Source organism: Odontomachus brunneus, unplaced genomic scaffold, assembly GCF_010583005.1.
Source record: "Odontomachus brunneus isolate Ranch 3 - 2012 unplaced genomic scaffold, Obru_v1 Obru_scaffold_073, whole genome shotgun sequence".
NCBI lineage: Eukaryota > Metazoa > Arthropoda > Insecta > Hymenoptera > Formicidae > Odontomachus > Odontomachus brunneus.
This window is the reverse complement of record NW_022639523.1, coordinates 1,172,915-1,198,957: the sequence shown is the minus strand read 5'-3', so window position 1 is coordinate 1,198,957 and position 26,043 is coordinate 1,172,915. Positions and strand designations below refer to the sequence as shown.

General features: G+C 40.5%; 2 protein-coding genes across 3 annotated transcripts in view; one reads left to right on the top strand and one right to left on the bottom strand.

Moving 5' to 3' along the window:
- LOC116847073 overlaps window positions 1-26,043 on the bottom strand; it is a 280,111-nt gene that overhangs the window by 249,022 nt on the left and 5,046 nt on the right. The window contains exon 2 of the mRNA XM_032821678.1: window positions 4,385-4,456. The gene's annotated coding sequence lies outside the window, so the exon portion shown is untranslated. The remainder of the gene's footprint in view (window positions 1-4,384; window positions 4,457-26,043) is intronic.
- Window positions 8,782-26,043, top strand: part of LOC116847064 (monocarboxylate transporter 2-like) — a 31,555-nt gene continuing 14,293 nt past the window's right edge. Inside the window, exons 1-2 of one of the 2 annotated variants that reach the window (XM_032821648.1) lie at window positions 8,782-9,190; window positions 9,481-11,312. In XM_032821648.1, the coding sequence (XP_032677539.1) occupies window positions 9,788-11,312 (1,525 nt within the window). In that variant the 5' untranslated portion in view covers window positions 8,782-9,190; window positions 9,481-9,787. Of the gene's footprint in view, window positions 9,191-9,377; window positions 11,313-26,043 lie in introns of those variants that run through there. The other variant, XM_032821649.1, reaches the window with a different exon arrangement.

Below are 26,043 nucleotides of genomic sequence, written 5' to 3'. Positions count from 1 at the left end.
GCGACATTATTTTTTTCTTTTTTTAGTTCTTTTTCATCAGAAACACGTAAAATTTTGTGAGAATGTACAATTGAAACTGCTTCTAAAAAACAATCTATGACGTGACATGAGCAATAATCAAGTAGTCCCATATAAGACATTATTTTTTTATTTAATAAATTTCTCACAATTATATCTGCAATTGTCTATCTATAATAAAAAAAAAAAATCGTATCGATCATTGATGAGTAAAATGTTTGATTTGAAAAATTTTTCGAGCAATTAATTGATTTTTTAGAGAAAGAATTGATTGTTGTAGAGAAAGGAAGATTATTTTAAAAAATTGACCAAGTCATCTAGAGCTCACAATTTCATTAGGGAATACACGACATTTTGCTAAGAATCTAACTCACGCAGGTTGCTTTCCGTTCGTCTCCTACTTGTTTCTCAGCGCGCGCACCTGACGACATCGTTATCTTCTTGTGCAATGCAGTAAGATTAAATTTCACCGACGCACTCGGTTAAATAATTACGCCGCGCTCGTTCGATTCGTCGCCTCGATAATTTCCCGTTTGTTAAATTATCACGGCATGCGAAATTAAGAAGGAAAGGAGAGAAAACGGCCTCGCGCGCTACGGAGCGTATTCGATGACGTTGTTTTTGTCGAAAGTTCAGCTCGATAATTCGTTCTTCGTTCGGTAAACGACGAAAGCTTTTAGAGAAGGGCGAAACGCGTACGCGCAGAGGCTGTCGAGCGATGCATTTATAGACGTGATAAATCATGACGCTGTACAATGAGGAAGCCCGCGCCCGAAATTTATTAAAATCGAGCGTTTAGAGAGCCCGGCCTCATCCACGCGCATTAACGAGTACGAAGCCGCCGATGGAATCGATCTCACGATACAAAAGCCCCGCGCGGTAATTTATAATAGCTGATTCGCCGGGCCGGGCTGGGTCGAATTAATTCATCGTAACAACCCATGGGGAAAGTATCTCGCTCATATTTTACGCGCCATTCGGACGTATATCGCGGGCAAAATCGCGCGATTAATTCTGATTCCCAGACTTCCGAAGTCGGCGATGTCATTGCTACTCGCGAGTTTCACACGCGTGTTACTTTAACGGAAAAAAAAGAACTCGACACTAAACATCTCGATCGTCCCGTCATGTCTGACGTTGATGTTTCTTATCGGAGCGACTAGTCAGCATTGCGAGTCTGAAAACTTGTTCGTTTACTGAATTACTGAAGAAGTAGACAAACTATGTGATTATTATATGATGATAAGACATGAAACTTTTCAAATAACGGTAAAAACTATAGAATTTAAACAAAGTTTAAGAGAAGTATCGATCTCCGTGTGTATAGTAACATTTACAGCTTCTTTTAACGAACGAATAATGAGTATCGTGCGTTAATAACGGAGCGCATGAGTCAATTTTCTATGTAACATGTCTATCTAAATGCTCCTTGAGAACAGCAGTTATATAGCAGAAATAATCGCCTTAGGATCGCCGAATAAGAACAATGCAAAAGGACATGTAGTAAAAGCGCTCCTGCTCACTCCCGCGAGACACGCGAATACGGTATCGAGCGCGTATCGAGCATAATCGACGAGTTTCGTGTGCACGAACGCACGGCGAACGTCGGAATGCAGCTGTCGCGAGGAAGAAACCCGTGAGGAAGAAAATATACGCTGCCATCGGAACGATCGGCAGCATGTTCCCGACGACTTGCGGGCGGTCGCGATCGCACGCGGCGCCGATGCGTGCGACAGGAGTCACGGCGTGCACGAACGGCTTGAGCGGCAAAGATACCGGCACGTAGTCCTGCACCCTGTGATGTCGATAACCCGGGCGCGATCCTGGCCGCTGCTGGATACGGCAGCCAGAGGCAGCTGCGCCTCCGTCGACGACTCGTCCCTCAAGGAGAAGAAAAATCGCCAGCCGGAAGAGAGCAGCGACGGGAAAAATAACGTCGCGGCACAGCCCGACGGTAGCACTCAGGTGCAGGCGAGGCGACTACTGTGCCGGCATTATTATCCCGAGGGAGGATGGGGCTGGGTGGTCACCGTCGTCAGCACCCTCGTGCATCTCCTCGGCTCGGGCCTGCAGCTCTCGATACCGGCCACCGCCGCACTGCCCGCTAAGGTCAAGTTCTATCAGCACCCGTTGCACACCGCTGGTGAGTCGAAATATTCGCAACTAATCTGGAAACCTTTCGTCGGGTTATCTCACTTTTGTGCGAAGCGCGAGTGGAGCACGTGCCTTGCACAGTAACAAGTAACGTACGGTATTTAAGATAATATGGTGACCTTATATAATACTTCGTGAAAAAATCAAACATCTTGAAAGCCGAAGTGTAATAATAGAAATAGTGTATCTCACGGAGAAAGTTTGCATCCGAAAAGTATTAAGAATAATAAAGGGAAAGAAATTTTAGGAATCAAATTGAGAGAAGAACAATCAACATGAATAAAATAGATTTTTTTAACTATCTTAAAAGCAATAAGAATAAGCAAGGTATGATTTCAATTAAACAAAAATAATCCAATATTACGCCTATTCCGAATATATTAATTTCATATTACGAGCGCACATTTTTTAGAAGGAATAATTTGAAAAATAAAGAAAAAGGCTAATATTGAATCTTTTTTCCTCTCTCTCTCTCTCTCTCTCTCTCTCTCTCTCTCTCTCTCTCTTTCTCTCTCTTTCTCTCTCTCTATTTCAGTAACACCGTCAAATCAGTTCACGAGTTTCCTATCTGAGTACTTTAATGGGTAAAGTCAGACCTCTATTTCATCCACAAGCCCTTATTTGGCGGACGGTCCCAAAGTGAAGTAAACTCTCGTTATCGGTGTGCGGAAAGCTACAGTTACTATGCCTTGGCTAAAGACAATAGCTATGCGAAATTAACCGTAAAGCAGATAATCGAGGATAAACGCGCCAAATACAGACTACCGCCAAACTTCGCGAACGATTAAATGCATAAATAATAAACGACCTACAGTTCAGCAGTCGCAATTTATGGTTGCAATGAATAAATCATAGAGCTAACGATTTAAAAAATAGTGAATTATGCGCGCACTTCCTTTATACATTTTTTATTGCGTTATTGTAATCTCCGGAGTGCAAAACTCTCTACGAAAATGCTAATTTATATGACGGCTAAAATGAAATGGTCTTTTTGTATTTTTATTTATCAGGATAATTTTCATCAAGTTCGGAGGAAACGAGAAATGTTTTATCTTTTAGTATATTACTTACTCTTTGAATAGCACAAATAAATTTTCGAAAATTGATTAAATGTGTAATTTTTCATTTACTCTAATCTTAAAAAAATATTTCACTCAAATTTTATCATTTTTGTCTCACTTTTATTATATCCGATTTTCATCTTTTACAGAATTTTAATCTAATCTAATCTCGTTATTCTAATCTCTTTTGTCAGGATGAGCTCTGGACTAGATCAATTTTTCATTGTGATAATATCCGGCATTAGTGCAGAAAGACAGAAGAAAGTGAAATTTTACGAAGGCCACGTATTGCGCCGCTCAGTTACTTTGACATTTGACCTATTCTCGGCGTGTTAAGCCGATAAAAATGTGTTTCTACCCTCTCTTAGTAATTTATTCTACCCCCTCCTTGATCACTGTTGTTTTATATACGTTATTCCGTAAGCACGCCTCGCGCGTCGCTGCGGGAACATATGAGAAGCGAGTTTCTTGCGCCATGAAAGTTACCACAGAATTTTCGACACTTGCAAAGGTATATGTTACAGTTTCCCCAATTTGCTGCCCTATATTGAAATATGATATCCCCGATCGATTTATGTGTTTGACAGATGAATGGGCGACGTTTTTAACACTTGTTATGCTTTATATATTATTTAACAATTTACTAATTAATTTAATGCACATCTTCTATCGTAATTAAGACCAGAGACTTTAACTTTAAGATTGAAAGTGTATTTAAAGAATGATTTGACTAATTTAACGAATAAATTTATACAGATCAAAAACAAGGAAATTAGACATTGCAATAATTTTCATATTAAAATATCGCGTTTATGTCAACAAATATATTTAAAATAACGTAGTAATAAAATGCAATTATATTTGTGATACAAAAAGTACTTTATACGATAAAATTACTAACTTATCGACATTGAGAAGATAACATAGCGCTCTGCTCTGTGAACGAAAGCTACCAACGAACTGTAAGAAAGCGTTGCAAGAATGCCGAGAGTCAGTAAAAAATCTTACGTGGCATTCGATATAGATTTTTTTAATCTGTACCAACTGCAGTCTTAAACGCAATTACGCAAAGAAAAATTAACGTTTATCAGTCAAAAAAATCCCTAGTGATTTTAATCAAAATTATATCACATATAATTAGTTTTGCTTACCAATACGATGCATTCCTTTACGCTCAAGTTGATATCCTATATGTTGCTTGCCTGACGACGATCAGTATCAATCTGCCAATCAAATTAAAATAATAAATTATCAACTTTGAAATATTTGTATTGTCACTTCATTAATTAAGAATTTTGAATGCACTTCATTAATTCCATGAGTAAATAAAATAAAACCACAGAAATATTCGGTGATCATTTCAAATAAAATTATTTTCTTTCTATTTATATAAACTTGTGCATTATTTATATAAACTTGTGCATATATTTTTCCTAACTCAATCGCATATTTGAGTTTGGAATATAAAAGAAAACTAAAAAATACGATATAATTAATTCAAAAATTAAATTAATTAAACAAATTATTCATTCGCATCACAAATACTCTAAGAAAATGTATAGTTTGATATTCCGAATACATCAAGTCTTTTTTTTTAATAACAACAATAATTAGTTATTAAAAGATACATTACAAAACAAAAAACGCGATGCATATTGTTTAAGACCCAGGCAAATTTGTACCGTTTAGGTGGGCAACCGAGACTGCAAAAATAAAGGACAGAGATGTCCAATTCAATTATCTCGATGCTCCTCGCAATGGTCGTACTGGGAGCCGTTCGAACACAAAGAACAACGGAATGACTCCAATGCAAGAATCCGCGACAAACTTATGTTCGTCGTTCTCTAACAATAATCTGAGAGGCTTTCCGAGAGCGGCTTTAAACTGCTGGGTTACCGAGAAGGAAAAGAGTTTCTCAGGTATTCGCGACCGACGGTTCTTCTCAGTTTCTCGAGACTCTCATTTTTCCGACGTCGTCCAATATGATTATTTCGGTCTCACACAGAGATATGATAAAATTATACACAAACTGTTTCAAAAAGAAACAATATTGAATAAAACAAGACAGTTTTTATAATTATCGAAATATTTGAAGTAACTGAAGGAGAGAAAGACAATCGATTTTTATTCCAGTTCAGATAAATATCAATTTATCGAATAAGTTATGCGCGCGAGATACGAATGACGGTGCAATTGAATATATGTCTAATTATTCTTTAAGTACAAATATAGAAATGTTTTTATTCATTGTGATTACTCATAAATTCATCTTTTAAATTCGACTTAACGGCTCTTTCTGAATTAACGAATGTGCAAGAAATGCGAAGTGCACTAATTCCACGTGACATTGGCGTTTCTGAGACAACGGCCATCGGGTAAGAAGAAAACACGCAATGTGCAAGAGACGGAGACCCCGCTCGTAACTTGGCGAATGTCGCTGATAAATCGCGATGAGTAGGTGTAATGTAATTTGGGAAGGAACGTCTGATGAGGGCTTATCGAGGAACGTCATGATGAGGCAATTTGTAGACACATCGACCTCACACGTAACTTTCCACTTCAATAGTGTAACCATACCTTGACGCGGTTCGCTCGTCCTTCTCTCTTTCGACAAATTGCAGCAGACGCGATAATATGTGTAAAGTAGCGCTCTTGTGTAAAACGTTAAATAATAAAATATAAATTTATTATTATTTTAATTAACGTCACATCTCATACCCCACGCAATATGTTACCTCATTATATTTCATATTTGATTATTTTCAATAAGTCTCGCATGTGTTTTAAAGCTTGTATATTATCACGATCACACTTGCAAGTTCTTATAGGAAGAAAAGGAACCTGTTGCACTCTCATAATGTTCAAATAAAATACAAACTAAAATATATCAGGGATCTCTTTGTTTTTCCAAGCAAAACGCGTATTCATGTTTCAATACTTTTGATTGCATTTTAAATTGTAGCGGGAAACAATTAGCTGAGAGCAAAAATCTATATCGCTGCGCAGCAATCTGCGAGCTTCGCTTAGTAAATATCGCCTCTTCGAACATGACGTCCTGGCGAGTAATAATTGCTCGACAGTCCCTTTGTTCGTTCACCATACCGGGGGGATAACTACTCCTTGTCAACCATACTGTACCACTCGCGTCTTTCATAAGGAGCTGTATCGGAATCGATATGTAATGACCGCCTTGAAACATGACACGCGAAAAGTGTTGACAGGACCTAACGAAACGATATACGAACAATATGATGGCAGCATGACGCGTGCATTCGGTCAAAGTAGATGAATGTCTTCGGCGATTTAACCCCTAACCCCGTGCAAACTACGAGTCACTCTCCATTTCGAAGCGAGCCTCCACGTTCGCGGCGACATTAAATGCGCCAATGGTCATTCTAGCGTCAAATTAGGGAAGTTACTTAGCCAACTTAAATTACATCTCGTCAGCTACGTTGAGAACACGAATAACGCTCCCTGTGTGCACCGCGCACTCCGTTACAAATAAAACTATAAAAACTGCCCTCTCAAGATACGTGCAATGTTCCCGCGAAACTAGGGGGAAACGAATAAGCCGGCGGGAAATCTCGCTGAAACGTTTCTTCCTAAGTTCAATCGAGTCTCCTATAATCTACCGCCAGTGGATGTTTATCGAACTCCTCCTAATAAAATGTCTGCTTAATCCGCGGATATATAACTACAATGGCAGCCGCGCGCGCTCTTCATATATTCCGGGCAACGAGAGAATAATGTCCGCAAAAAAGGAGAGGAATAAAACGGACAGGGATTTGCGAAGGCAGAATCGTCAAAGGAGCCGCGCCAGGACGAAGGGATCCTACGACGCGTGCGAAAATGGAAAAGTTAAGATTATCGCGGCGATTTAGGTTTTTATTTCTCGCGCAATAAAATGACCCAGCCTACCATAAAAAAAGAAAAAAAACGTTGATGCACGGACGAGCAGGCCCGATCGTATAAAACCGCAGATGAACCGAAGTCGGGAAGCATTAAAGCTGAGATATTATTTCAGAAAGTTCACTCACTCCTCGCGCGCGCGCGGGGTAAGTTTCGCGTCGGTGCCATTTTACGCGAGATCGTCAGAGGAGAAACAATGAATTATCTGCGCAGGGCTGCCGCGCGTAATAATATATATGCATATACGTCTTTGCCTCTTGCACGCGCGACAGATGTAATTTAGCCGGCTAATTATCTATTCGGGGACGACGCTATAAGACGCTCTTTAATATAGACCCTTGAAAAGATAAGACAGAGTGGCTCCTTCGCGCGATTCGTTCCGCGCGGTGAGCTACGAAGTGGTGAAAGTAGTCCTCCATTTGTCATTTCGGCGATCGAACGGAAAATATCCACGATTAAAGACTTTCATCAAGCTAAAGTTTTATTTCAAGTAACATATATCTGCCACTTCCCTCCTTCTCTCCAGTATTTTCAAGAAAATAGATATATATAATCCAATTAAACCATTTATGCATGAAATGCTTATAATCTCGCGAGTAAACGCGAATTCAACTTGTTATTAAACGAAATTTATAGTCAGAGGGCTGGTAGAATTAAACATGTATATATATATATATATATATATATATATATATATATATATATATATATATATATATATATGTGTGCTCCACGTTCAGTATTTATACATTTCTCCAAAACAGATCACCGTGAAGTAAGAATTCAAGCGTAAATTAATTTCATTTTATCGAAGTGGTGTGTCTGACAAGAATTCCGTCCAAGGCGAATTCGCAGGCCTGATTCACAGATTCAACACACGATAAGTTTAACAAGGAGAAAAGCAGGAAAGCATTTCCCTCTCACATGGCCGAGATACAGCATCGTAAAGAGTCCACCGATAAAGAACGTCCCGTTGATAAACGCGCATTCATAGATCCGAGTTATCCTCCCTCAAAGGAACGGGAAGGGAGAGCGCATTCGGGTGGATTGCCCCTACGATACCAGTCACTTTCACAGGAACGCATGTAGATATGTACACATAGATAGCATAATTTATTGCAGTCCTACGTAAATATCGAGGATCAGTCCAACGAGTTCGCGCTCAATGACCGCATTAATCACAATAAGGAGCAAACAAAGAGCGGTCAACAATTACGTTGATGGACGACGTCGAATGAATCGAAGGGGGTACACTGCAGGGAGAGGGCGGGAAAAATTCCAATTCCGCTGAGCGGAATCGCGAAGAGGAGGCTGGCGCGTCCGCGGTTACAGAGGCCAAACTAGAAACAACCATTGACAGGACATCCACGGCCACGCTGATGGACGACACACACGAGGCGTGCGATGCCATTCGGTGGGGGGAAAGTGGAGTAGTGTAGAACAGAGAGCCGAGGTGGAACACAAGGGCAGACACAGAGAAAGAAGGAACGCGATGACGACGATTGCGTCCGATCCTTGGCTCTCGACGGGGCTCCGCTCCTGAAAGCGGAGAGACGCCGGCCGCAGCCGCAGCCGCAGAGACGGTAGAGACCCGGCGCCGAGTCGCTCGTCGTTCAGTTCGCGCGCCGAGCGTGTCGCGCCCGGTCGACGTCTCCTCGTGATATGTACCACGTCGATGCGAGGCACTGTATCTCGGAAAAGAGCTCTAAGTCGTCGTCGCCGTCGTTTGCCGAGTTGCGAGCGCGTCACCGAGACGATCCGCGTTTTTCACCTGAGATTAGCCGCGGGGAACTTTGCCAAAGTTTCGCGATCGTGACGACGCGATCGCGCTGATCATGATGATTTTGGCGCGTGCAATGTCTGAAAAGTTCACTACATTCGCACGGGAACTGTCCTCCGAAGCGGAGTTTTTCAATTAAATGACCATCATCGCGTCGCCTCAGAATTACAACCGCGTCCGCGAAGACGTCGCGCCTCAGACTGCAGGGACTCACGATCGAAAACACACGTGGTAGCGTTAGTTAGATTCAACTTGCTGAGAATTGAAGGTTGGAAATTTAATGTTTAATTTAATAAAATTCCATGATCGCATCGATTTCTTGCTTCGTTTACGTAAATCAGTGAAGATAGAAAAAAACACTAATGAAGAATTGCGGTAAAATTCAAATTTCACTACACAAAATTTGTCTTTCTCTCTCCAAAATTGTCATAAATATTTTTTAGAAATTAGCGCACTCGTTTATAACTTGTTTATAAGAATTATTTATTATTATTTATAATTATAATTGCTTATAATTAGTGCATTAATTAACTTGTTTATAAGAATGAATAATTTCAGTATGTTCACGCTGAATATCGATGGTATCAAAGTGACGATGAAGAATTCGAGTTATCAGTTTGTTCGGCAAGAATGATGCGTCAAAAACTTTCGCGCGATTTAATCTTCCGTTTTAACCACAAAATTCGAGACTCGAGGCAAACATTCTTCGAGCCTCGGATTCCTGATCAAACGAGAAATGGAAGAGACGGAAGAAAGGGAGCTACGACGACGACGACGAAGACGGCGACGACGATGATGATGATGATGAGGACGAGGACGAGACACCGTGTGACACCTTAAAGTCAGAGAAAGGGAAATCCGGATAATGGCAGCCTCTCGCATGGAGTCTGAAGTTGGCGAGTGCCGAGTGATGTCTGCGACAGCTGCGGAATTATCGAGATCTCCGAACGAAGCTCGCGAAGTCGTCCAATCGTGGACCGAGCATAATCACCGCGCCGATTACGCTGATGAGCCTCTCAACCGGTCAAGGATTCGCGATTGTGATTGTCCATCGAAGTATTCGGATAATGGCCACGACTCCATCAACCATGATATGCAAGACGGCGAGCAGCGCTCGCAGCAGGAAGAGGAGTTATTTCCCGAGGAGGGAATTCGCATAGCTGATAGGACGTCGAACCTCAACGGGGATACAAGTCGCGATAAAGCGAACGGCGATGTCGGCAACGATACCGTCAGCGAGAGTGAAATACTTGCGAGCGACGAGGGTCTCGGTGACCCGAAAGGTAAGCTTGAAGCTATCCGCGCGTCTTCGCCAAGCATCGAGGTCGAAAGAAAGCGAAAACTGCCTAATAATTGTAATCGTGCGAGAAAAGTCAGCTACGAGAATGAAAAGCACGTCGACCATGAGAAGCACGCTATTCGCGGAATAAAAATCGCGACGTCGTCGACGAACAAACGCATGAACAACGCATTCGAATCGGCTCACTCCTCCCACGGTACCGATAAAATGATCGGCGAGCGCGAGCACAGCCGGAATATCGAAAGTCATAAAGATGGCTCCGACAAGGACAAGGCAGGTCTGCCGATGGAAATCAGTTCCCCGCGAAGACGCGCGTATCCTCACGGGGACGATGTCGTCGTATCCGCCGTCACGCCGAGCGCAGACTCACCTCGAGCTGGTGATCTCTGGTGCGAAGCAGTGACTCGTAAGGTCGTTCACTCCGCCGAAGACAGAAGCCGCGCGCGATCGCCCGGAAAAACGCGACGTTTCGCGGCCGCGAAGAATGCCGTCGTGGAACGACGGGAGCCGGGAGACGATCGCGGGACGACGGATGTCGTCGTCGTCGCCACCGCCACCGCCGCCGCCGTCGCCAAGGAGAAGCGGCAGAGTAATGCGGAAAAGTGCGAGAATTGCGGGGAACTGCATTTCTCCTACAGCCGATACTCCCATGTATGGAAGTATACCGGCTACGTGAATCGCGAAGCAAACGCAGTCTCCGACGAGGGGCAACGTGGCGACGTGGCCCTCAAGATCGCCACCGATCGAGCAATCGACTCGAGGCTGCCAGAGACGCCGGTCACCACCGCCGCCGCGGTTCTTTATCGCAGCCGATCGTTGCCGCGATTGTCGGTCCACGATAGTGGAGTCGCCTGCAGCGATCATGCACCGGCACCAGGACAAACGAACGCCGCGTCCCGCCAATTGGTCGCGGAACTCAGGCAATTGCTCACGCTGAAACAACACTACTACCCGGAGGGTGGCTGGGGCTGGGTGGTCCTCCTCGTGGGCTTGCTCGTGCAAATTCTGTCGCACGGCGCGCACGGGGCAGTCGGGGTCTTTCTTCAGCAAGTGGCGGCCAAGTTCGGCCCCCACGTGCACCTGCAGGCAGGTTAGTTCATTGTGAAGGAATGGTAACTGCCGTTCGTTGCTACAATTAGATGATCTTCGCACTTAGAACCTCGCCCACCCAAAAAGAAAAAAACAAATTCGATGGGCATTCGCACATTTTTATTACTTGTCTTTGTGTCTTATATGAATGTCTGACATTTTCTTTTGCTCTTGTCCGTCAATTCACCGCATTCTTGTCTTAATTTCAATTTAAAGGGAAAAGTCGCGTCATTATCGAAACTGGTCGCAAAGTTAAAAAGTGTCAGATGGTATTACGGTTGCCGGCAGAGCAGTGGCAAAATCTCGATATTACGTTTTCTAACATTACTGCTTTAACTTCGGGCACACTTTGCGACATTTCCCTGTAGGAACTACACGCGTGCACATATCGCTCCGTTGGCGAACAGCCAAAAGCGGAAAATCGCGACTCACTCTCGCAGCTGCGTCTAATAAGTGGCGTTTTTGTCGCGCTTAGTGCTACTTGTCTGAAAAGGGTGAAACTGAAAAGTCATCGCAGTTGGACGTGCGCCACTGCTCTCATATGTGAACTGTTCCGCGTGAAATAGGTTACTCATATGTCACAAAGTGTTTGAGCCAAATAAGGCATCGCTAGGAAATGAAATGTTCTCGATATCGGAAAAGGGCAGTTTCCCTTGCAATATTTTATTTCATCATGTAATCATGTACAATTGCAATCTCTCGCTGACCATTAACAGCGTCTCCTTTAACCGTACCACTATCTCAAACGAAGCAGTTTGGCAGGCGCGATAGCTGTCACTTATTGGTGATATTAATGGATCAGTGATGAATCTATCGAGATATCCTCTCGACTTTCGCGAGAGACGAAGCAATAAAAATAATCCGGCTGGGACGGACCGACAGCATTTGTATCAACGGATGTTCGTACCGTACTATAATAATCCTCCCTTATAAGGTATTTCGCGCGACAGGATGATGGTAGACAGTCTCTCCTCCGCGTCTCTCTCTACGTGGCCCAAATATCTCGCGAGAGACGGAAGCTGTCGCGTCGTGGCATAAGGGGCGAAATTGCGGTATCGTAAATGACGACGGTTGCAAAAACTGGTATACTAACGTGCCACTTTATGGTCGCGTTGAAGGAACTCCCCGGTGAGAAATAACCCGTAGGAATTTGACACGAGAGGAATGTACAATCGTACTTATGCAAACACGAAGATTTGTGTGCGAAACGCGTGAAGCAATTAAGAGGACGAGTGTGGCCAATGCTTTGGCAGATTGCCTGAAACAATTTCCGAACGATACGTACAGGAGTGTCTCCAATTTTGATGTGTCGCGGACAGGTCGACGTGAAGGAAGTCGGATAAACAGGTCCCATGTTTCCTGCGTCCCGCAAATTTAGGAGTTCAGATAGCCCGTGAAGCGAATCTGAATCCGATAAACAGACGAGATACAACGTGACTCATTAAATTTAGATAGATAGATAGAGAGAGAGAGAGAGAGAAAGAGATTCTCTTCTCACAGATATGGAACGAATTGAGCTACTAGAAAACTGACGTCATTGAAGCGGACTCACGTCGCATTAGAGCGTTGATCTCGTTCTCGTTCAAGAACAAGCCTCGAGAAAGCGCTGTTTGTGCTCACGTTCACGTACGTGAGTATGCAGAGCCTTGCGTGGCTCAATGGCTCTCTTTTTAAATTGGCCCAGTCATTCTCTCCCGAGTCTATCTAATCGCTCTCCTAGCCGTCATCATTTAGTCGCGAAACCGTATGCCAAAATATAAGTGTAACACTTAACAAAACCAGATGCAGAACATTACCCAAAGAAACAAATGTAACTGACAAGCAAGCTGCGCGTTGAAATCTAGAAGTCACCATATCAATTTTAAACGCCACTTTCCCCAAATGCATCGATAGCATAAAATATTTGGAAAAATTCGTCGGAAACAAATACAAATGAATATTTCGAACTCGTTTCACTCCGACCCTGAGCTAGAGTGTCAGACAGGTGATGAATTGATATACATATACATATACATATCCATACATACATACATACATACATACATATATACATACATACATACATACATACATACATACATATATATATACATATATACACATACATATATATACATACATACATACATACATACATACATACATATATATATACATATATACACATACATATATATACATACATATATATACATATACATACATATACATACATATACATACATATATATACATATACATACATATATATACATAGACATACATATACATACATATACATACATATACATACATATTTATACATATACATACATATATATACATAGACATACATATACATACATATGCATACATATACATACATACATATATATATATATATATATATGTATGTATGTATGTATGAGGATCATATATATATATATATATATGATCCTCGAATCCACACGAGCAAAAGCAAAAGATCTGAAAATGCGACAGGAGAGCGACGGATTAATTTTGTGTCTGCGTATTTAAATATCTGCTTCGGAAATCACCGAAGGCATTGACCTAGGGTGATGAAGTTTCTATCTGAAATTACTGCGTGCATCCGGAATTCACACGTCTCTTCTTAGAAATACTGTTGTTTAAATTTCTGTCGTTAGAATTACTGTTGTTTAAATTTCTTTGGATTATTCTTAATCTTTATTAATTTTACGCAATAATTTCCTAATGACACGTGCTCGGGAATATCGAAGCAAATATTCCAGACTGAATACTTGTTTCTGAAGCGCCGAGTTAGTCGAATATATTCGACTAACTTTTCACGAATAAGATTGAATGCGAAAGCAATGAGCCTAAGGCGCTGAAATTTCATCATCGACAAAGTGTATCGGTGTGCGGATCGAGCTACTTGTGTTTCAATCCGATTCGATATTACGGCTCGCTGCACGATATTCAATTTATACGTTTGTTACTACGAGCGCATCATGGACACGCGGTGATAAATTAATCTTTTTTTCGGACCGCTATGCGTACGTTGACATTTCGCGTTATGCACAAGACAGGTTCAGATTTATAGAGAATCGTCTGTCACGCCTTCGCCATCCTTCATCGCGTGTAATGCTTGAATTTTTGATAAGCGCGCTTTCGCTCCAATTTCTCATTACGTTCTTTTAAGCCCTCTCTAAATTCATATCGTAACGAGATACGAGAGTATTATCATATTTTATCATATTTTCATCGCGACACATCTCTCATCTTTGCATTGTACATAAAACTGAAGAAGCAGGTAAAATATAATGAACGAAAGGGGGAAAGAGATTACAAATTTTCTTCGCGGCATAGAGGTCCGTTTCTATCTCGAGAACTGGAAGAGTCGAAAACAATGATATGTAAATAGATACAAAAACGAGATGTGATACACATGTCTGATATAGAACCCCTTTAAAATCTTACGAGAGTTTCGTGACGCGCAAGTATATAAATCTGAACCTCTCTTCTTTTCTGTTTTAGACTCAAGATATCACAGTACTTATATTTGTCTTGAAGAAACGGTAGGCAGAATTTGAATTGTTTCTGAACGATTTATTCGAGAGATTATATCTCGAGTTATAGTGTAGCGCGCATTTAAAACTCCAAATATAAAAATTAAATCAATTTCTTACATAATTGAAACGTAACTTCAAGACAAATCCACATAATCCGGCGCGATTCATATTCATGTGAGATTACATTTCGTAAAATTTCAATACGTTTTTAATTAATAGAAATAATGCGATATATATCAAATGTTTAATTTTCCATTGAATATATACGATAAGCGTATAAGAACACGCATGAAGTTTACCTCAGAAATCGTGCTGTACAACGAGGAAACCTGGAATCCGTTGATCCAAATCTAAGCCAGTTACATCCCTCGCGATCCGTCCCACGATTCGCTCGGAAACGAAGGAAGAATCCGGAGATTAAAATTCCATTGGATTAAAATCCAAAGCCGTCCGCATTTTCTCGCGGCGTCTGGTGTCTGGCGCGCTGGGCCAACGAGCGCTTCCGATAAGGAACGTGAAATATGCGTCGTGCCAGCGCAACGCGCAAAATTGTCGCGCGTACGCGCCAATGTTAAATGCGAGGGAAGAGCGCACGACGACGGCCTCTTCGTAAGATGGCGTGTCCCAACATCGTCGTGAGACAGAGCGGATGAGAGGTGTGCGATAAAAATTGCCAGGCTTAAAAAGTTTTTTTCGGCCCCCCGCGGCGGGCGCTTTCAGCGCGCGATGCCGACGCGTAAGTCTATCAAGATAAAGTCTGGAATGCCTATTGTCGCCCAGACGCCTCTCTCTTGTATAAAAGAGAGAGAGAGAGAGAGAGAGAGAGAGAGAGAGAAAAGGGAGGGAATAAAAGAGATTCCAAGCTATGGATTTACTTCCCCATTTAACGCTTAACGAGGCCCCGTCTGATTCAGGACATTATTTGTTTGGTAATTCATCTGAAAGCTTAAATACGGACACCCCTGCTTTCATGCCGCGAGAAAGTGCAGACGGTTTGGGAATTTTCCTTAATGCGTCTTTTGATACAGTAAAATGGCAATTATATTGTTCTCACCCAGTGTTGATTTTCCTGACTCGATAATTTCTTAAAAAACAAGTTACGCGTTTAAGAAGCAAATATTTTTTGTGTATAAAAGACAAGCGCAGTTATATGAACAGTATACGAATATATGACAAAACAAATGTACGAACAATGTATACGCGAAATAGATAATCCGTGTCAGAGGCAAACACTAAAGCCTCGCATTGCAAACCGTTTTTTATTCGCAAATCTGGTCTCTTAAAATAATGAAAGATACAAGCTACGCAAAAATACCGCTGCGCGTAAGCAAAACGCAAAAGAACGCATCCTCAGAGTTGTGCACGTATAAGAGACACAAAAATAAATTTCATCTGGTAAAATACAACGAAATGTGATTAATCCAAATTTCAAACAGATCGCTAAAACAAATAAAAGGGGAGTTTTTCTTATGCTCTATATGTTTATCTAAAAAGAAGTTAACAAAATAAATACAATTGACATGATAAGAAGATACCAGCAAATATCGATAAATTTAAAAGAATTAACAAATGTTCTTAAGTCGATAATTATTGTTTTGTTATTAACAGAATTCATCTAATAATGTGCAAAAAATGCATGTATGTGTAAAAATGCCACGTCTCCAAATTAAAACCAATCTAAATTATCGCAAGTTTCGTTCTCCCGAGAGCATTAACTTCGAAATATCATCGAGACAACCCTCAATACGAAAACGCAAGACCACCTCGTCCGAGAGGATTCGGTTATCTCCGGAGATCGCTTTCTCGGTGGGCGTCGTTACTGCAATTGTAATCGAGAAACGCTTTACGCTTTCCGTAGGACGTCTCCCAAGAAATTGTCCACTGCGGTTCACGAGTCCCGTAAAAAAGACGTCGACCTTTCGAACTTCTTTTCTCTCTTTCTTTCTCCCCTTTTCTTTTTCTTCTTTCTACGTACGCCCGTGTCTATCTGTCTATCTATCGCGAATATTCCGGTTACTGGAAGTGCCTACTAGAAAGAGAAGGAAAGGTACTCGTACCACGGAAACCGCATCCGTAAATCCTTCGGTTTGCAACGAGCATAACGGCTTGCACGTTGTTCGTCGAAAAATATTGTTCTCGGACGAATTCGCTCGCCGCAGATGTCAGCATGCGGCGAGTTTACACGTACTGCACATAGTTTATGAGAAATTTTTACAAAAATAATAATTATTATTAATTATTTACTTCATTGTTAATGATATTGATATTGATATTGTTAGATATTTACATTCGGCGCGCCATAGATGCAGATTATTATTTAAAGATATAAAAATTATTCCTTTCTACTTTTCTCTATTTTTGCTAAATATTATAGTAATTTATATCGTTTCGTGAAACGTTTGGATTCATTTTACTGTTTCATCAGGAATATTGGAGAATGTGCAAAGAAAGAGAAAAAGAAGGAGAGACACATTTTTCACGGCTCGCTTTTGTAGCCAGGGAGGCCTTAATTACACTCGTACCTAATTCAACTACCACGGGCGACGCTGTAATTATCGCGTAATTGATTTCAAACTAATTATATGCGCGTCTCTCCAAACCATTTCGTAAAATCTAATTGAGTTTGCAAAAACAGAATTTAATTGTCTTTTCTTTGACCTTCGACGCTGCCGTTAGCATCTCACTGCTGTTACATCTTCAACGGATCTACGAATAACGTTTTAAGTATTTTTCGTTCATATTCTCATATATCTCTCCCGCGCGAATTACGGAGCGCATGGAGACACTTTGATACTTATAGCTTTAATAAAACTGCTCGCGAAAACGATTGTGTATTTCCTCGCGGGACTAATGAGAATTTATTCGTCGACTGGAGATATATCCGTCAATGCTACGGATCGACGTGTGCGTATTTTCTTTTTTAGATCTTATTTAACTAAAATACATTTCAAATAAATTATTCGCGGGTGTTACACGAGAGAGGAAAAAAAAGGTAGAAAAAGTCATTAAATATTTTAACGACGGGTTTGACAGGGTTTCGAATGACGTTGTTTGTAGATTCAAGCAACGCGGAAAATTTTTCATAAGAACTTTTCAAAAGGTGAAGGAAAATAAAGCACGTGAAAACTGTTGAAAGGAAGGATTACGTTTACCGCTAGAAAAGCTACCTCATTATGTATAATTATGAAATAAATATCTTCTTTTTAAAAATTCGCGTCTTGACAAATATTATACTCGCTCTTTTCACAATGTTGCTCAAAAAAAAGGTAACAAATAAATTCTAGCAAATAAAATAAATGTTAAAAATGGTCAACACGGTATCGGAAAGATCTGCCAAGAACGACGAATAAAGCGCGTTTCTTATCTCGTTCGGCACTACAATATTGCAGTCACGTCCGAGGATCTAATTTTCTATCGACAGCCGAGAAGCGACTTTTCCTACGAAATTGAGCATCCGTTTCACTATACTACTCAATAAAATTCAATTATCCGGACGTGCATAATCGATCTCGTTGCAAATTTCCCTAGTTTCGAAAAAATGTTCTCCATTCGAGAAATATCACTTATCGAGTGACGTCTAAGAGTTTGAGAAAATTATCGCAACGTTAAAGTTTCAGTCACACATTGGGAGAAAGGAAATATGAAATTACGAGCGTTTGTTGCTTGCGAGTTAACGCGTTAGTGAAATCTCATTAAAAAGATGAAATTGCAAAGAGAAAGAAGATTGAATAATTTAATTAACAGAAAGCGCGGCGTAATAAGAGAAGAGGGGATGTTTTGCGGGACGGATAGAAGTGGGAGTAAACCGAAACGCGATCAGACAGTTGACAATGAAACATCGGCTCGACGAGCGCGAGCGCAACAAGTCGATTGCGATTCTTGCGTGATACTTGTTCAACAGAATAGTATGCGAGCTCAGTATGTATTTATAGGCAACAGGCATATAACGAAATCGTGCGCGATAAATTTCTGATGAAGAATACTTCCCTCTCGAGTCGTGTTCCCACATGAGCTATTGAGCACAATGTAACAAAACTGGCGACGAATGAACGCACAAAAATGTCCTCCTACACGCAAGCAAGCCTAAACGAGGAGTCCATTGCAACGAAGGTGTATTCAATTTGTACGGCAATTTATATAGACGATTCCGACTTAAATACGCGTGCGCTGGTAAATGAGTCGGAAATAGTTTTAGAACTGTCGCAAGCTAGTCTCTCGGAGCTGGTAATACAATTATTATCTTTGTAATCAATGTTCTTCCTACACTTCGCAATACTCGTTACATTGCACTTGTTACATTGATTAATTGTAAATTTTAATCTCTTGTAATGTTTTCGGAAATTAATATCGCATAGAATTATTAGAATTATAAGGATTCTATTATAAATTTTAGATTATTGTAAATTTCGTTTCTAGGATAATTACATAATTTCATAAGTCAGTAATAAGTGTAACAATTCGTACCCAAAAATGAAAATTCACATTTTAATTGCTGATGCTTCTCAGAAAATAAATGTGAACATATTTCATTAAAAAAAAATGATAACTCGAAATTGTTCGTTAAATTTATTAATGATAACAGCGTCATCGCTACGTGATTTTTATCAAGATGCTCGCGAACACAAATTAATGGACTGACCATGTACATGACGCTTTTATCGGAAAGACTATAAAATTGGTGTTTCGAATATGGAGCGATAATATTAATATCGAAGCGCTATCGAGCAATAATTTTTTTGCGGTCTATCTTTCGAGGGTCCCAACGGTCTCTAGCCCCCTTCGTCATCACGCAAATAAATCAGAGTCCTCTGTCAATGGCATCGCCTAGTCCAGAAAGAAAGGGGGCGAAGAATCCGCGCGAGAAAAACTGTCCGCCGTTCAACGGGTGTAAAGATATTCGCGCAAAAAGGGACGGAGATTTGCTATCGTCCTGTCATCGGCAGAAATCGAAAACTTATCACCGCTTCTCACGTTTCTAAAACGATTAGAACTCGGTAAAATTAGGACGCCGTATTTCATATAGCGCGGAAGGATCGCGGAGGGTCTCTGGCGAGAATTGATCGACTGAAAATTCCACATGCGTCATGAATTCTCATTTGTATTGCACGTTACGATTTCGCAGTATATTGCAACGGAATTATGTCGCGACATATATTAGTCTCGTAAAAGAACATATATTAGCCGCGTTAGCCTCATAAAAGAATAGTTAAAATTGCAGACTTCGTAAATTTAATAGTTGTGAGTATAGTAGCTCTTTTAGGACGCGGCGTACCATTTCACATGTGTTCGCCTGTCGATCGATATAATATACGTATGAGCTTATCATGGTTATCTAAACCGGATAAACGTGTCTCAAGAAGATTTTGAAGAAAACTTCTTTACCGGTCACAGACTCGTAAGCAGACTTTGGTTCACAACCGTTCGTCGGGAGACCGTGGTTGTAAGATTGTTACCGCGAAGGGGAGCTACCTACACGTGGTAGCAATCATTGCGATTTCAATGTTCATAACTGTTTTGCCAAATTTGGGATTTAATTGCAGAGATATCTTAAGATTATTGTCACATAGTGAAATTCTCTTTGAGAGTTCATCGAGTTGAAGTCGTTCATTTGTTCATTGCACAATGCCTTGACAATTAATCAAAAATTGAACGTTGAATAATATTTTTTCAGTGAAAATTTGATTGAACTTTTTTCATTGATAAAAAACTGTTTGCTGAGAATATTTTTCCGATATCAGACATCACGGTTAAAATAAGATATATTGAATCTCGTAACAGTCTTGATCATTGGATGATGAATTGCGGACTGATTAATTTTGGCGAATCGAATATAATCCCTCTATCGCAGAGTGCCAATTGTTCGCTCGCCGCAAACCCTCCATCCAATAGCAAACCTGTCGCGATTCTTCATAACGCAACGTTCCATTAATGCGGATGAAGACGGACTGTCAGCTGGGAAAGACGGCTATATAGATATATGTAAACACACGCGTCCTGGAGAAGCCTCCTACGATGGCGGCTCGTCAATGGGTTTCGGGTAAACGTTCCTCTCAATCTTTCCTGATATTAGTGCCAACGCTCCTTATATCCCACGCAATACAGACGGCGCTTAATCTTATCCGCTTCGTAAATCTCCGAGTCTATCCGTGATAACACGAGATCCTTTCCACGAAGACCAATGAAGCTACTTGCCTATGCGATTATGTATAACTCAAAGAACAATAATATACTAGTTACAGTACTGTGAAAAATTGGAGACCTATTATGTATTATGCGAGACACCTATAAAAACGATACAAAATTTATATTATTATGCTAACATCAGGTAAAATTACTCCCTACACTTTGTATTTTGAGGAAAGGGTGAAAAAATCATAATTTAAAATTAGGATAAAAAAGTTTCGTTAAATTCATTAGATTTGCTAATATTACTAAACTTGCTCGCAATTTTTACATTTGCGAATCTTAAACGCAAGCGTGCCCAGGGGAGTACAGTAAACCTTATTAAATCGATATCTACTTCTATTTCCTTGGCAAAGTAATTATGTTTTCTTATAAATTAACATTTCTTTTGCCGAACAAGTATTTAGGAGATAGGACACTTCTAAAAAGTTCTTGATGCTATATCAAACGAAGTTTTCGCAATCGCTGATCTTCGAAGGGACGACGTTATAGTTCCGAAAGAACTCTGGCACTCCTTCGCCAAATATATCGCGCTTCTCAAGGAGTCGTATCGACATTCTAGCTCGTTACACGCGCTGATCGAGAACGGATAGTTTGGCGAACAGACGCAAACTTGAAAGCTGCTGCTTGCTACTCCAACTATCTCCTTCTCCCTACATGGTAAAGAGAAATGCTTAAGAGTTCGGTGGCATCTAACTGAGTGACTCATGTTCGTTCTCTGGAAAGTTATGATCACTCTTCGGTCCTCCGGTCTATTCTCTCTTTCTCACTCCAACTATTTCTGATTATTTGTCTTTCTGTTTTATGACAAACGTACATCCGCCTTGCTTGACTGCTTTTGCACACTAAAAATATATTGGTAAATATATCGGTGAATTTTTATAGTTATTCTGACTGACTGCAGACAATAATTTAATATAAGAACTTCTTATTAAATAGCATGAAATATAGCAATTCTGCTAAAAATGAGCACAAAATTAACTTCTAATTTCTAAAAAATAAAATCAATTTTACATTCTATACTGAGAAAAACAAAGTGATTGAGTAAACGAGACTTTGCTTAAGGAGATGGACCAGGGTGACGCTCGATTTTGGAACCGATATTCATGATTTTTTTTCAATAAAACAACAAACAAATTACAAAACTGACTTTAGACCTTTATTGTGTATAGTTAAGACGATATTAGAGTATTTTTTTTTTAGTAAAAAAGCACCCAGAAGCTGCACCACGTCGACGGAAGGCCTTCGCGGAGTGCGGGGGCCGTTGGCGGGAGCTCTGGACGCTACAATTTTCAACCTAGAACAAAATTTCAAAAACTGCCTTGAAACTGATGATATTGTCTAACGAAGTACGTAGTGATATTAAAAAATAATGTTTTTTTAACAAAATGGCGGCACTCTGAAAAAAAAGTTCATTTTTTTGACAAAAAAATCGTTACAAAAATATGTACCTAAAATCGAAATTAAAAGATATCGCAAATATCCTACGTACTTCGTTAGAAAAAACGCCGACTCACAAGTTAGAGAAAGGTAGAACTTAATTGCATGTAAATTGCAAGAGTTATAGCTGTCGCCAACTTGAAAAATGTCGTTTTGAGAAAAACACGTTTAAAGTTTTAACTTGTGATCTCTAGTACTGAAATTGAATAAACCTTTAATCGGCAATGCCAGCACCGTATAGTTGGCCTTCCTTATCATTGTCCAGCTCGTCCAAGTCCTTTCGAGTTGATAACAAAGCCCTGCGAGCCTTTTTAGCGGCGTCGGTCATCTTTCTGTCAGCTGCCTGTATGCGTCGGGAGTCGACTCGAGGCAGAAATTGTAACAAGTAGGGCTGATTTTCATTTCCAGGACCTGCATTATTACCATAATACTATTTAAGCCATCATTGAAAGTGCATGTGGCCAAATCCGCTGCAATATCGACTATTTTTTTGCCACTGTCAAGTGTTTTGGGCGCCATCGACCACGACGTTGCATTGAAGCATTCGTTGTTGTTTTGAGTGAATCCGCTTACGCAACGTTGCAACAAATCATCCCTGCTCAGTTCCTCGTAGATTGGACATAAAGCATCGAAAATTTCCTTGCTGAGAGCAGGTTTGTGTTGATACTCAGCCAGTTCACCGCGAGCTTTTGCTTTCTGCCACGAGCACCACGAATCTGCGCCTTCTGGACATTTCTCGTGTTGCGGTTTTCGTCGATAACTTGTGGAACAAAGTAGCCATATTTCTTTTTTCACATCTTCCACAGATCTCGTGTTGCGTCGTATATTTAATGGAGTCGTTAAGGAAAATTGTGATATTAGACTAAGAGTAGAATCTGAGATGAAAAAGTCATTCGCGGTTTCATCGCAGATCGCGCTTACATATATCTTAATGCCCGAATTGAATTCTCGCGGATAGAGAGTTTCTCTCTTGATATGGACGCGTCTAATCCCATTTACTTGCAATCGGAAACGTCGATCGCAATTTACGAGAAGCTCAGAGCTTTCGCCCAAGAGAGAAGTTAAAGTACGGATTAGCGTGGACTTGGCTTACTATGGTCGCTATTGTGTGACTTATCTGAGTTCATCTCGAGAACCTTGATATTGAGTCTTTGCCGTCGCAACGTTACCACCCACGAAAGCGAGTTTGTTGGTCGCGAAGAACTATTAATGTAATCGCTTTGACGTGTTCTTGATGAGTTTGGTTAGCGAACCGAAAAGAAAATAAAAAACAGGCGCACTATCGCACTAGTTTCGGCAACGCATTGTCGATGCTTTCGTTTTCCCGTTCGTCGCCGTTATCGTCCATAATTCAGTCTCGCGTAAGATAACAATAATATTCCGAATACATATAGGAGGAAGAGCTTAATGGATTATTAACCTTTCGTCAGTGTTTCTCATTATCCCCATATATTAATGCACGGCCACGGTATTCTAACGGTCTCGGAATCCACGGTATTCTATTCAATCACAGTCAAATTTGAGGAGAATAATCGATTGGTCAATTTCTTAAGCCTCAAAGCTTACTACACCTATTGTGGCTCGGGACTAATGCACGGCCATATAACATTGCGTGCTGTTTTATCATATTTTCAACTAGTTCTCTAACTTTCTATTTTTTTAAAGATGTCATTATAAATCGGTCCGCTTTTAGTTGCACATGTTCTGTCATTTGCAGTCGCTTTTTTATCAGCATTTGAGACTTGTAAAATATTCCGCAGGATTTTCAAAAATTTCGAATTTTGAGTTCGAAACAATTTGAAACATTGAACATAAGTTTGAAATATTCGAAACAATTTGAGATTTTAGTCGTCTACTCAAAATGATTTGGCATGTCTTGAGCCCAACGCTAGATCCTAACTACAGTGGAATCTAGCGTTGAGCTTATAATTGGCCGCGATTCGACAGCTGCAACGTAGTTCAGCGATAAAAATAAGCGTCGCTAACGTCGTCATCGTCGCCGTCGACGTTGCTTTAACGATACGACGATGAGGGCGATCCGCGTCAACCGCCGTGATATTTATGCACTTCGCCCGGCAATCCTGATCTCTTATTTAGCACTTTCAACCTATCCTATTGCGACGACGTACGCGAATATTGCCCAAGCATGTGTTTCATGTTTATTTCAACAGAAACCTCGAAATGAAATTGATTTAAAGTACCTTCTTCATTGATCGCGCAGCACAGCGTTTTGGGAAAGAAATTTTGAGAAAAGCAATTTTCGATAATGATTCTCAACAATACAATATCAAATATAAATATTTAACTCATGAAATGTTCATATAATCATCTCTGGAAATTATTCTTACAAAATACATTTTTCACTTATTTGTTATTCACTAAATGCGTGCGTTGACATAAAAATCCGAGATATTTTCTCGTCGAACGGTTAATCTCTTAAATGTTAAAAAAAAAGAGAGACATTCGTACTTCGGATTTCATCTTTTAACCCAATTTGATAAAATTTGTGAGACATCATATACATGTAAGATCGTGTAATAGATAAAGTTGTAAGGTATTAAATCGATGTGTTATCGTCGCGAGGTTATCGCCACATAAAAAGATCGTTAAGCTCGACTTCGTGTTACACGCAATAAAAACCTGCCAGGGAGCAGGATGTATGCCGCCGCAAGCAAAGGAATCGTTACGATCTTTCGCGCGATCGACGTTTACCCAGGCGAACTGGTATAACGTGCCTGAGAAACCGCCGAAACTTCGTACGTCGCGTCGCAAACTTTGTATGTGTCGCGTTTATTTTACGGTCTCAGCAATAGCGGTGATATTCTTTCTCTCTCTCTCCCTCTGTCTCTCCTTGAAACTGATTTATCGCCACACTCGAATTATCTCAATCGAGATACGTTCTCACGTTTTCTCGTCTTCCCGTTACATCTCGCGAAAACGCGAGCAAGAATAAGATTGAAGTGCGTGACACGTTTGAACAACGATATTATCTTTTCATATTTTTACGTAATCAGCCAGTATCTCTTCACGTACACTGAATTCACTGACGTCGAATCTCAACATTATATTCCCTTTTCTTGAACGCCGTTATTTGCGAGCAATGATGTGATATTCTATAAAATGAAGAATGACATTTTCATGCAAATTACGCAAGAGGATAAAGTTGTAAGAGAGCTTGCGGCCTTTCATAAAGCGGCAAGCAATTTCGGGATGGCCAAACTGATAATGCGAATCGATTAAACACGTACCGCTATGTAATCAATGAGCGACTTATGGTTAATGCCGCCCATCCTCGCTCCCACTTTGCATAATTCACAAAACCGCCGACGCATATTTTAAATCGCTTCATTACGTAGAGATCATATCGCTGTGTAATGTGATCGGGTATCAGGGTGATGTCGCAAATCGATACAACGATATACTGTAAGTACACGATTAACAGACCTTTGCGAGCAGGAAGACCTGCAGTCAAGATCGATTAGCCTTTCGATGACGTTGAAATTTTTTATTCTACAGGACTATTATTTTTTTCTACAAGATTTTTATTCTCGTTCGTCAAAAAGTCGTACTTGAGTTATT